At 34.1% G+C, this 13,703-nt stretch overlaps 1 protein-coding gene across 1 annotated transcript in view; it reads left to right on the forward strand.

Annotated features, from left to right (window-relative positions):
• Window positions 1-1,058: 1,058 nt before the first annotated feature.
• The window catches only part of LOC134251882 (extracellular matrix protein 3-like), a 30,166-nt gene continuing 17,521 nt past the window's right edge, over window positions 1,059-13,703 (forward strand). The window contains exons 1-2 of the mRNA XM_062734305.1: window positions 1,059-6,239; window positions 10,704-10,793. Coding sequence (XP_062590289.1) covers window positions 1,220-6,239; window positions 10,704-10,793 — 5,110 coding nt within the window. The 5' untranslated portion in view covers window positions 1,059-1,219. The remainder of the gene's footprint in view (window positions 6,240-10,703; window positions 10,794-13,703) is intronic.

Here is a 13,703-nt window from a genome sequence, read left to right on the forward strand (position 1 = left end):
AGTTCCAGACTGAAGTCGACACCAGCGAAGGTGAGAAACGTAAACTTGCTTAACAAGTCTTATGTGCCTGAATAAGGCTTTCGAGACGTAACTGTTGTATTTTTCTGCAAGTTGGGAAATATTAATGTTTGCTTAGAACTTTAGGAAGCGCACGCGCTCCAGGACAGAATAGGATATTGTATATATTGATAATTAAAATCTTTGATTGAGAAATTTATATTATTTGATTTATTCCTTTAATTGCTCAGGCAGAGCAACCGAATCTTCGAACCCAGAAACGTTACAATATGGCCAGTTATGAAATAGCATTTTTAAGGGGGGGGGGGGGGGGTTACATGAATTTCATGTGTTTCCCCAGTGTATCTGATGTTTCTACCCATATTCACATTTCTCATATGTGGTGTTAATAAAAGGAAAAATATCAATATTTTATATTTTCTAAAATATTTGAAACTAAAATCCAACCCAATAAAATTAATTTTTCTATTAATTGACTGCTTGTCTTTTTACTTTCTTTTAGTAGTTTACAGGCATCCAAGTCAAAAAAAATCATGATGAAAATACAGATTTCCTAATCAACATTTTAAAGATGATTAAAAAGTAAAGTTTTTAAAGATTCCCGCCACCCACGTGTGGATTGAAGAGCGCAGAGCTGGGATGGGGAGCCCCTGCAACATTTTCACTCAATGTGAATGTTTTACTGTGCTTTACATGTGTAGATACTATCTATACATACTTTTTAGTAACTTTTTGATAAATTATAACTCAAGTCTCGATCAGTTTTACCACAAAATGGGAGTTTGAGGACCAAGTTCTTCTGCATCCCTCTTCAAATCAAATCGGGATCGAGCTACGGGGACTATTCACAGTAAGCTGCCAAGATATAGTGCAGAAGGTGATTGAAAGTGATAATCTAAATATTGTGTGCATGTAGTGAAATAAAACAAAATATTTTTTAAAAAAATTATAAATTAATCTCAGGGATACCATTTTAAGTCACAGAGAGCCTAAAAAAGTTGTGTTTAGCTTCTCTCTTTAGAAGGCAATAAATATTAATGCGCGGATGTCAACAAATCAGATTGAGCGATGGGCTGAGCAGCGAGGAGGAGTTATGAGATTACATGTGGTGTTTTGTTTACATACACCAAAGGATGCACGCGTATTCACTAGCGACGCGTGAATTGTAAACAGCGCATCTTGGTTTGATGTGCGAACCAAAATGCTAATTGCAGGAACGGTCAACGCAGGACAGAGAGAATGCGAGCGGCACACCAGATTTCATTACTGGGATATTTACCTGACCCTTTTATTGATTAATGTGACATTTCATTTAAGTTTGGGGACTTTGACAGATAATGACATTTTAATTAAAAACTCTGGTGTGGACGTTTTTATTGGACGCCATGTGTTTGTAAGTCCAGATAATGATTTAAAAATTAATGTTAGTGAGAAGGACAGATGCAGAGTGACTGTGTTGCAGAGTGATCTTTTGTCTCAAGGACCAGGGAAATTGCAGCCTCAAAATTTTCCATGTAATTTCCCTCAAAATTCAGTTCAATACATTCACTATGGAGCCAAAGAACCCAAAGAGGATTATCTTCATTTAATGATTCATTATGAATCTGCCAACCAATCTTTAATCATTCCATTAATTTTTCATGTGAAAATTCAAAATGTGCAATATCAAATAGTGACTAAGAATATTCCTCTTAATGTAACTAAACTTTCAGGATTAAGTAATTCCTTTTCTGATAGCAATACAGGTTTTTCCTATGATAGAGACAATCAGCGGTGCAAAATAACTCTGTTGTCCCAAGTTTCAGGATTACCACGTTATGGATACATTGCTAATGACACTTCAGAATTTGTTATGGTTGACTGTGATAAATTTTTACAACTTGACATCATCTACAAACTTTTTGCCTCAGCAAGCTCATCTAATAGAGATTTTATTCCGCTGGTGGTTGAAATAACAGACACTGATGGTGATTTGATGTATCAAGAATATTTTCATAAGCCGATTATTATTGAAGGGGGTCTCCAAAATACAAGACCCCAGCCTAGCTTTAATGCTCTTCTAGTCATGGATGTAAGTCAGGGAAATGCCATTGATCAATTTATAATGACATCAATTTCATCAAAAATCCTAGCAGCAGAGGATAAGGAAACGCCAGCTGCCCAATTGATTTTCAATGTTACAAAGCCCCTAGGACCTGATCAAGGTGAATTAGTCAGCACTAATGACAGGAATCAACCACTTAGGTCATTCTACCAAAAAGATGTTTTTGATTTGAGGATTGCTTACAAACCGCCCAAGACTGACTCAGACAAAATAAGGTCTTTCCAAATTGAACTGCAAGTAATTGATGGAGATGGACTAAGATCTGCACCTTTTACCCTCCTTATTTCTGTCAAACCAATGAATACTCTCTCTCCCATTGTCACTCTCAACAGGGGGGTACAGATGTTTGAAGGACAGTCTCGACCACTTCACACAGAAAATCTCCAAATTTCTGATGAAGACAATTTAAATAATGTTAAAATTTTTGTAGTAGATGGGGTTAGGCATGGTGAATTAAAGATTCCTGGGAACCGAAATTATTTCACTCCAAAAGACCTGAAGGATGGGACAGTGATTTATAAGCATGATGGTACAGACACTTACAGTGACAATATTGTCCTCAGAATGACGGATGGGACACACAGTGTGGAATTTCTATTTCCTGTAACTATTTACCCAGTAGATGATGAATCTCCAGTTTTAAGTTACAACACGGGACTTGATATTAAAAAGGGGCAAATTGTGGAAGTTAATAAATTTGTTTTGAGTGCCACAGATGTTGACAGTGAAGATGCGGAAATCCTCTTTATACAACAGCCTCCTTATTCAGTGATTGGCAGATTTCTTAGAAGACAGTTTTCAGCACATTCAAATCAAACAAAATGGCAGTACATAAATGGAGTTTACCAACAAGTAGCAAATGAATTCACACAACAAGAAATAAGTGATGGCAAAATATTTTATCAACATTTTGGACCAGGTATGACAAGAATCATTGTAGATAGAATAAAATTAAAATTATCTGATAGAATGGACCCACCTAATCTGTCGCAAGAATATACTTTTATAGTGAAAATTTTGCCTGTAGATGATACACCACCACGTCTTGACGAAGCCACTCTCCAACTAAATGTTAATGAATTTCAAATGACTGTCATTAAGAAAAAGAATCTGAAGTACACAGATGAGAGTACTGTAGACAGGAATCTCAAATATCAGATCTCAAGACAACCTTATGATACAGATAAATATACTCGTTTACCAGCAGGGAGATTAGTGCTCTGTGATTCCCCATCAGAGGGGGTCTCCAGTTTTACCCAAGCTCACGTCAATCACCTGAAAATCTGCTATGTTCCACCAAACAGAGAACTGGGATTGACCAAGAGAATTATATTTTTTAATTTCAATGTAGAAGATATGCACAGGAATATTCTGCGTAATGAACAGTTTCAAATTATTATTCACCCTAATGACAATAAACCACCAAGGGTTCAAAACACAGGCTTTCATGTTTTGGAAAATGGAGAATTTTCCATCAATCAAAATACACTAAAAATAAGTGATCCAGACACTGAGAATTCTTTGTTGAAAATCATTATCACCCAATTACCAAAACATGGAGTTCTGAAAAATCTTCAGCAACCTCTAATTCAAAACGACAGTCTCACACTGAGAGATATAGCAAGTGGAAACATCATTTATAAAAACTCAGGGGATGAAGCCACAAAAGACAGTTTTAATGTGTATGTTACAGATGGTATTCATCGTGTACCTGCTTTCATTCCAATCAAAATTGACCCCGTGGATGATGAGTCCCCTTCCTTTGTGGGGGACCAGTCCAATGTCCTGTTCATCAGGACTCAGATAAACGAGGGAGGGAGTACAATGGAGTGGAATAGACAAATTAATGCAACAGACCCCGATACCAATGATCTGGATCTCACTTTCATAATAAAAAATCGTCCAAGAAAAGGTAGAATAGTGATGAACAACCAACTTGTTACATCATTTACCCAAAAGAATTTGATAGATGGCATTTTAGTTTATCAACACTTGAGTAAAGAAATAGGGATGGAAGAGACTAATGATAGCTTTGTGCTTGCATTAACTGACAATATGGAGGGATTTGTAGTACAAAACAATAATGTTAAAACTGTGGAGGTTCTGATCCAAATTTTACCAGTCAATGACAAAGCCCCTGAAATCATTTTTGGAGCCCCTTATGGGGTCAAGGAAGGTGAAAAGTCTCCCATTTTACCTCGTCATCTGGACGCCATGGATGAGGATACTTCATACAATTTCCTGCAGTGTGTCATTACCAGGCAGCCATCATTTGGGTATTTGGAGAACATGGCACCTGCTCCAGGATCTGAGAAGTCACAACAGGGTATTCCGATCTCTGCTTTCTATGTGGAGGACTTGCGGCTTGGAAATATTAACTATATTCAAAGCGTGCACAAAAGAGTTGAAATAAGGAAGGATGAGTTTCGCTTTCGTTGCAATGATGGAACGAACCAATCCCCTGTCAATACTTTTCCAATTGTTGTATATCCAGAAAATGACGAGGAACCTGAGGTGTATATCCGTGAATTTATTGTAATGGAAGGAATGGAACTTAAAATAGATGCTCCTATTCTGAAAGCTGTAGATAAAGATGATCCCCCAGGTTCCTTGACCTACATTATCTCAAGGCCACCCGAACATGGTCAGATTGTACAACAGAGGACTATTGCAGGAATCTTTCCTGTTTCTAGTTTTAATGAAAATGACATAGCGAAATCATCCACCATTATGTATAAACATGATGATTCTGAAACGCTGAGGGACTCCTTTGAATTTATACTTACAGATGGAACGTTCAATATTACCCGCACTGTTCCAATAATCATTTTACCTTTAGATGACGAAACACCTAGACTTACTGTGAATAATGGACTAGAAATAGAAGTAGTAGGAGGAAGAAAACTCATAACCAACAATCATCTTAGAGCAGAGGACATAGATTCAGAAGATTCAAATATTACTTTCATAATTAGGGCCTATCCAAAATATGGATATGTTCTAAAGAGGGGAAATGATGGTGTAGTGAGAAATTTAACTTTACACATGAATTTTACTCAATTTGACATTGATAACAACAGAGTCTGGTATGTCCATACTGATACGAATAGTGGACAAGATCTAATTAAGTTTGATGTAACAGATGGCCTAAATCCTATTGTGGACCGTTACTTTCATGTAACCATTGCAGAATTAGACACCATTTATCCCCAGGTGATAAGTAGAGGGGTGCAGTTACCAGAGGGGGGATTTGTAACATTGACTACTGATATGATCGGAGGCACTGACATCAACTCTCCTGATGAGGACCTCAGGTTTACCATAACAAAGGCACCGATTCATGGCTTCCTGGAGTCAACGGACAAGCCAGGAAGTCCAATACTGGTTTTCACTCAGCTAGACCTAGTCGGAAGCAAGATTCGATACGTTCATAATTCTAATTCGGAAATCAAGATGGATGGCTTTCAGTTTGAGGTGACCGATGGGAATAATCCTGTTACAAGGACATTCAGAATCGCTATTACTGATGTAGACAACAAGAAACCTGTGCTCTTCTGCAATAATCTGAGGATGCAAGAAGGAGGAAACAAAATCATAACCCCGTTTGATCTGAGGGTAGAGGATCTGGACACACCCAATCAGAAAATCACATTCTACATCACACAAGTACCACTACATGGCAACATTCTTAAAAACTTCTCACAAACTGTGAACACATTCACTTACGAGGACATTGTGAATAACCTTATAACATACCAACATGACGGAACAGAGACAACTCGGGATGAATTCTCCTTCACCATCACTGACAATACTAATGTGGACTTCTATGTTTTGTCTGATATGTCCATTCCAACAAGGCTTCCTCAGACTTTAATAATTGAGGTGGTACCAGTGGACAATGGAATTCCCAGTGTGTCCATAAATAAAAGAATTACCTCCCTTGGCTATCTACCTAATGGGCGTACAGGGGTGAAGCTGACGAGTAAGGTACTACGAGCAGAAGACCGGGACAGTACAGATGACAATTTGACGTTTCTATTGACAGTTCTTCCACAGCATGGTCACCTTGTCAACACAAGGAAAGGAATCGGAGCCATCAACTCCTGGACTCAGGGTGAGGATTTTTTTGAATTGTGATAATTTTTGGTTTTTGATCAAGTAAAAGAATGATGGTAAGAAAAATATATAAATTAAATTATATCATTATTTACAAAAAACAATAATTGCTGATTGGTCAAGCAGTGTGGATTGACACCAATCACAATTTGAAAAAAAATCCCAACTTTTTTTAACACTGTATGAGAAGGGTTAATGAGGAGAGTAGCGTTTCAGAAACTTTTGGCTAGCGAAAATGAGAATAATTTTAATTTAGGAAATTTAAATGTATATTAAGGAGGATTAGAGACACACACTACATTATTAACTAATATTTGTATTGGAGTAAATTAATATGAAGTGTATCAACTTTTCTGAAAACATCTTGCCTTTATTGTCCTAGAATTATTGTGTGATTTAAGGTACCTGGTAATAAGAATCATAAAGGACAACATAGACTAAGACCTCTATGTTTCCTGAAGGGAAAATTATATCTCAAATATGACAAAATTCCACCAGAATGGAGGAAAATGCGGGAAAATTTCTAACTTGTGCAGTGTGCACACTCTTGTGGCTGTTTAAGCTTTGAATTAAAATTAATGCTGGTTTTGACAGAAGCATGTTCTTCAAACGACAAACTAGCACAATTTTAACAGTGTTCTGATTTTTACATCAAATAAGGGGCCAGAATCCACCACCACCATACCATGCCCTTTCATATTTTTGAGACTTTTTTTTAAAATGTTCAAAATAAATAATTTATTTTAAAAAAAATTAATCAGTTTTAATACGTATCTTGACTTATCTTGTGCACTTTTTAGAAGGTTTATAAAACAGAAAAGCATTAATTTGTATGTATGTCAATTTCATGCAAAATTATTGGCCATAACACTTTAACAATAGTTTTGTGCTCATTTTATTTAACAAGGGCAGAAGTGGAGCATCCCCTCGCAAAAAACCTATTTATAAATCAAGGCAGCATTCACACTTCACCCAATGCAAATTTTATGTCCTCTGTATTTTGCACAAAGAACGAAATAACCCATCCATCCACACAAACACACAAAAGTGCATTACTCTATCCCCTCCATCCCTTGCAAGGAGATAATAATAAATTCACTACTCAGAATTCAGTTATAGAGTACACAAAGTAAAGATTAAGAAACATGAAAGTTTTGGTGAAATGTATGAAGATTATTAAGTTTTAATACAGTTATCAAATTCAAAATTCCATTGGAACAATACAAATTCTTTGGAGCAGAGGAACCACTAAATGTGATAAAAAACATTAGGGGTGGATCATGTGACATGGAGGAGTAAAAATACCCATGCTGATCACACCTCCCTGTGTTCCTCGTCATTATCAGGCAAAGGAGAAATCCTTGACAATTCAGTTTGAAAATAATAGGCCATTTTATTGACCATAGAATTTTGGAAAGGTTGACTTTTAAATGGAAGTGCAGATATCCTTGTTTCATCAGCTTATTTATCAATAGCTTGTCATGTTTTAGAAAAAAATCCTACATAGCTAGAACACTCTCTTAAATTAAATCAACTGGGAAAAATTAACTCCACATGGAGGGGATACATACTTAAAGGGAGTTGATGGTAAAAAAAGTTGAAATCATCATGTTTATGAATAAAATAAAATTTGTATGAAATATAGTAATTTTGCTGAACCAAAATTTTGTCCATCAGAGCTACTAATTTGTCAGCTGGTGAAGTGTGCCCAAACCTTGAAAAGTTACATATGTCTTCAGACAGATGAAGTATGGGGTGCTACATCTTTAAGCTTATAATTTTATTCAGCAGTAAAATAAACATCTTTTTCCTATACATTGTGTATATAACCCAGAATAATCAGACACACACATTGTCAAGATGTACGTATTTTTTCAAACAAAATTTTCTGAAAGTGAAATGAATGATGTAGATAAATCAAGAGTAGTTTCTTGAGAATGATGGCAATTAATTATGCTTATCTTCATCACAATTTGTTTGGAGAGAGACTGTTATCAATATGGACAAACAATGATAAAGTTCATTTAAGACAGACGGTATGTAACAGTTTTACCCATTTATAAAAGGAGTCTGTCTGTGAACATTCTGTTTATATTTCTTTCTGGGAGTGTTGCTTATTCAGTCTTTCTGATGTATTAGGTGGAATATTTTGTTACCCCATTTAACAAACTGATAGTAAGAATAATGTAGAGATTGAGGTACATGTACTCCTAGGTTCTTGTATATGTTATAAAAGGAGATAATGCAATAGTTACAATAGCAAGAGAAATATTAACAAGCTCATTTGCTCTGTGTTGTTCTTATATGTCTCTTGTGGTTTAACGACAGTATATTCAATGTGAAGTGCTTGATTTATTTAGGAAAAGTTCCAAATCGTCTTTCCCACAGGGAATAAAACACTTTTATTTTTGTATCTACAATTCATTCTTGACCTTTCCTTTCTTCAAGAAAGTAGTGTTTGTATTTTTTCACTTTCAGGAAGAAACCTGCTTTTTATCAAAACTTCTAAATTCTTTGCACTGAAATTCTGCAGTGCAGTTCCTGATAAGTAGGAGTATTCTTATTATAGAGCACGGCATGTCCCCAGTAATTATAAAGATTAGGGAACCCCAGGCGCTAAACAACTTACACATGTAACAATCCCTCTTTTTCTGAACACCCAAATTACAGCACAATACTGTTATCTACATGTAGTAATTTTTCATGGCAATTTCTATCGCTCGAAATTATATATTGCAAGAATAAATTTTGTCTAAAATTTTACAAAGCAAATTTGCATTTAAATTAATTACTCGGTAATGAAACAACAGCTGTAGTGCTAAACACATTTAGAAACTAGGAGGGCTCAAGTAACCTTATGTAATTTTTAAGTTTCTTTCATTAAAAATGTGTGAATTGTATTATGTGTTAAGATTGATGAATTTGCACACATAGTCTATGTTTGTATCTGGAGTGTTCCCATTTCAAAATCATGCACAGCAATTATGTATTTAAAATAAATGCAGAATGGATTTGAAGAACTTTATTGAATGGATTTTCTGAAGTGTTTAAGAAGCGTCAAGATAGATATCATACTATTGCAGCTCATTTATACATTGGAATAGCATATGCTAGACATACGAATCACTTGCATTTCTTAGCCAATATGAGGATAATGTTTAGAAAGAAATGCTTTGATCAAGTATCATTTGCTAAATGTTCTGATGGACTCATTTCTTGAGTCTAATTGCAGCACATTAGTTGATGATATGAATATTTATTGTAAATAATATATACGGTTAATGCACTCTGAGTTTTATTTGGGGACTGCTGTGTCAGAACTCTGTTAGTAGTGATTGTCTTTCTGTGTAAATACACACTACAGTATTTCGGTTAATGTACTTTTGGTGGTTTTGTCTTTTAGTTCTTGCTGTTTCAGCTATGTTTGTAGAATTGTAGGAGGTTTGCCTATGTCCCTGGTGACCTATATGTCATCTGTTTTAATAATTACAGGGATATTCTTTACTGCTAGCGGAATTTGAGTCTGTAATTATAGAGAACTCATAAGAATGAGTGTAAAACTGTTCACCCAGTTGTGTGGAATGTCTTTAATAACACAAAATATCTTTTTCATGGTTGGTACGTTGCATTAAGATGGAGTTAAATGTTATTTTAATAAACTGAAAAGTACATAAACAAATATTTATTTATGGAGAATTTGAAAAATGACATTCTGTTTTCCTGGAGCAGGAACAAAAAGTCTTTTGTAATGCACAGTTTTTTAAGTACACATTGAAATCTATTTTCTTGCTGTGTCAGATGATGAATTCAAGATTGTGACAAAATACGCTGCCAGGACCTTGTGAAATATTATATAATACATGGCAGATTCCTGCAATACTTTGTCACAATCAGTTAATTTAGCCGATATCGTTGCAATTTGGGTAAAATTTGAAAAGTATATTTTTCGTCATGTCATAAACCTTTAATTCTAAGTTGTAAAAGAAATATTATAGCTTTAATCATTGCAGCCTGTGTTCTTGTACTCTGCTGACTGATTGCAGATGTTGGGAAAACGCTGTAATTATCAGTTTATGACAGATTATTGAGGCAGAGCAGATTTTAGAATAAATGTATTATGATTTTTATGAGGATTTAATTGAAATTGACTTTGAGAAAGTTCAAACACTTATCAGTATTGCACCTGTATTTATATTTTTTCATCATATTTCTCTCAGAATTTTTGTATTATCAAAATGAGATGTTATCAGTTTTTTTTTGCGTTGAATTTATTTTACACCAGAAAAAAAGTTCAACTACCTTAACTTAATACCTTGTAAATAAATTTAATTTTTTCAAGAATTTGATAACTTTATCATAGATGTTAATATTTTTGATAATAGTTTATGAAATAGAAAACCCATCCAAGTCATTTTTCTCCAAATCTGTGAAATATAAACTCATTTTAATTTTGATTTTTCAGAGGACATCAATGGAGGCCTGATGTTCTATGTGCTGAATCCGTCTTCTAATGCCACGGCTGATACATTCTTCTTCAAGCTTCGAGATAAAGGTACAATCACTTTATTTTACACATGCTTATCTGAATATCAAACCTTGCATAAGGTGGGGAGAAAGTTCCAAATTAGAAAGTCAAGAAAAAGGAAGAATTCAGCGATATAATTGAACATTGTACCATCATGACCATAGATATGTGTTCTCTAAGTTTCATATGCAGTGTTTCAATTCTCACATTGATAAAATCTCTTGCCTTTCTAGTTTCAATATAAAATAATATAGGTGAAAAAATTTTCTTTGCTACCGATTATTATTCACAACTGGTACAGTGCCAGCCCTATGCTCCCCAAGGAGCAAACAGGAATAAGTCAAGTAGGGGCCTAAGTCACTGGTACAGAACCATTTGAGAGTTGACATGTACCTAGTAGATATTTTTGTTATTCTAGAAAGGGAACAACTTAGATTCCTCACAGATCTCACTTAATCTGAGTGGTATATGTTCTCTAAATGAATCAAATCAGGTTTATTGGGATAAGGAGAGATGTTGTTAAGTTTTCGAAGATTGTGCTAATTTAAGCAATGTTGAGACAACATACATGCATGTATGATTTTGAAGTTAAAAAAAAAATGATTAAATTTTTGGTCACAATTTTTTTTTAATGTAAAAATTTTACTGAAGTGTTAAAATGTTAGTGTAGGACTGTAGTGCAAAATATTAAGAACATTTCATTGATTCTTTAAATTTTCCAATGCTGTGTATTATGACTTTGACAATTTTTTTAAACAGATGACCCAGTGTTAATTGTTCTTTGACATTTTCTTATTGTTGATTCCTATGCTTGCAATTGCCTAACACAAAACATTCCAGAGCAGTGTTGATTAGCTCTATTAAGGCCTGGTTTAAGATTTTATCAAATGTAATGTAAAGTATCAAATATCCTTCAATGGCCCAGTATTATGGCCTATATTAGGTATTGGTATTTAATTGGTGGATCCAAGATTTTTCCTTCAGCATGTACCAATAAAAGTTATGGATTTCATCCAACTTCTTAATGCACTTTTTGAATTTTGTTTGATTTTCTTTGGGAGGTCTACTGGCAGCGGAACATTTAGGAGCCATATTGTTACACTTCTGAGACATGAGAATGAAAATATTTTTAAAGAAAAAAATCTTTGCATTTTATCAGAGAACGAAGTTATATGTGCTGACTCATTTACGAAACGCTTCCAGAAAATCTCTCAATCAATAATTTATACATGTATTTATACTAGTTACAAGGTTTTTTGCGCTGGAACAAAATGAGGATTACGGAGATAGGACCGCGGGAGATAATTTTATCGCTGGTTTGTCAATGGATTACCTCGACTGTTTGAAGTCAGCTATTTATCTTTGTACTTTGTCTGTCATCAACATTTTGGGTGTTTATCTACCATCACAAAAGTTGTCAACATATTTTCATTGTAATCAGGGGGAAAATTTCTTAAGATTTTCAACACTTTTTTCATCAAAGATTTTTTTTCAGCTCTGTTTATTGTAACTTTTTATTTTATCAAAGATAAAATTTATGAAAGATTAAGTAAAATCAGATCAATGCCCTTTAACTTCATGATTGCCAACTTCTTGACTCTTTATGTGAAATAAGTATTAGTTATTCATTGATTTATTTTTATTTTTCTTCACCTTTTTTTCAAGACATGTGAAGAAGAAAAGGAATAGAGAATCTCTAAAATTAACCTTACAAGACAAATGCATTCAATCAGAATGCATGTATTTTAGAGTGAAATCAGAGGTTTTACCTAAATGGATAGCTATTATAGCTGGAGTGGATCTTGAATTTTTGTATATATTAGAAATTGTACTGCAATCATAACACTCCTGAACCAGGGAGAATTATAAAATAATTACTCAGAAAATGTACTCACTGTTTTGGTGGAGAGTAAATATTTATGTAGCTTTGAAGTGGTTAGGAGATACAGGAAAGAGATTTCTATGTCAGTTAATCAGAAATGACAGTTACTAGATAACATGTGTGTCACTGCCATGGAGTAATTAACTGACACAAGGGGAGATAATTACTTACACATTAAATGATCATTAGAGACTAATGCTGTTGAATGTTGGGTTCTTCCCTAATTTTGAAGTTGTTTGAGGAGAATTTTAAGATCAGTTTGGATGGGGATGAAAATATATTAGATATAAAATATGAAATTATGCAAGCTTTATGATCAAGAACAAGAAATGTTTTATTTGTCTGGTGAAAACATTAATGGAAATTTGTAAGATTTACACAGTTCTTTGAAGTTTTGATTTGTATGAATGAAAATGGCTGATGTGTTTCTTTATCTGAATAAAAGCAGGTTCTCTGTATTTATTTGATGTAAAGGAAAAAATAATAATCACACACCCACAGTTGAAGCTTCAAATGTTGCACGATGAAAGGGAATAAATAAATTTGCGATTTGAACAAATACCATAAGAGAATGGCTTGATACTCATCTTTTCAACTTGATATTTTCCATCAGATTTGTTTCTCGCATTCTTAATCCTGACTGACTCTAGATGAAGATGGCATCTTGAAATTTCATTCAATCTTATCTTTGAATATCCTGGAAATTAATTTACTCTATCAGTTACATTACATTTTCTCTTGATATTGAGCAAAATATATCTGTGAGAAAAAAGTATTATTGTAGTATAAAGCATCTTCTTTAATATATGAAATTATTTCCATTGAACCTCTTAGTAGCTAGCTTACAATATATATATGATCAATAGATTGAACTTAAATTTAATTATTACATGAAATAAAGATTATGTATACTGTGGAATAGTTATACATGTATAGGTATCCTTGTAAATGAAATTATTTAAAAACTGATCTGGGAAACCAACCTCGATACATGCTTGGTAGGAAAGTTTGCCATCTGCAAGTGAAATAGAATAACTTCCTTTGAAAATGTTATA

This window comes from Saccostrea cucullata, unplaced genomic scaffold, assembly GCF_032062105.1.
Source record: "Saccostrea cucullata isolate Sc308-1 unplaced genomic scaffold, CSIRO_AGI_Scuc_v1 ctg599, whole genome shotgun sequence".
NCBI classification, from domain to species: Eukaryota; Metazoa; Mollusca; class Bivalvia; order Ostreida; family Ostreidae; genus Saccostrea; species Saccostrea cuccullata.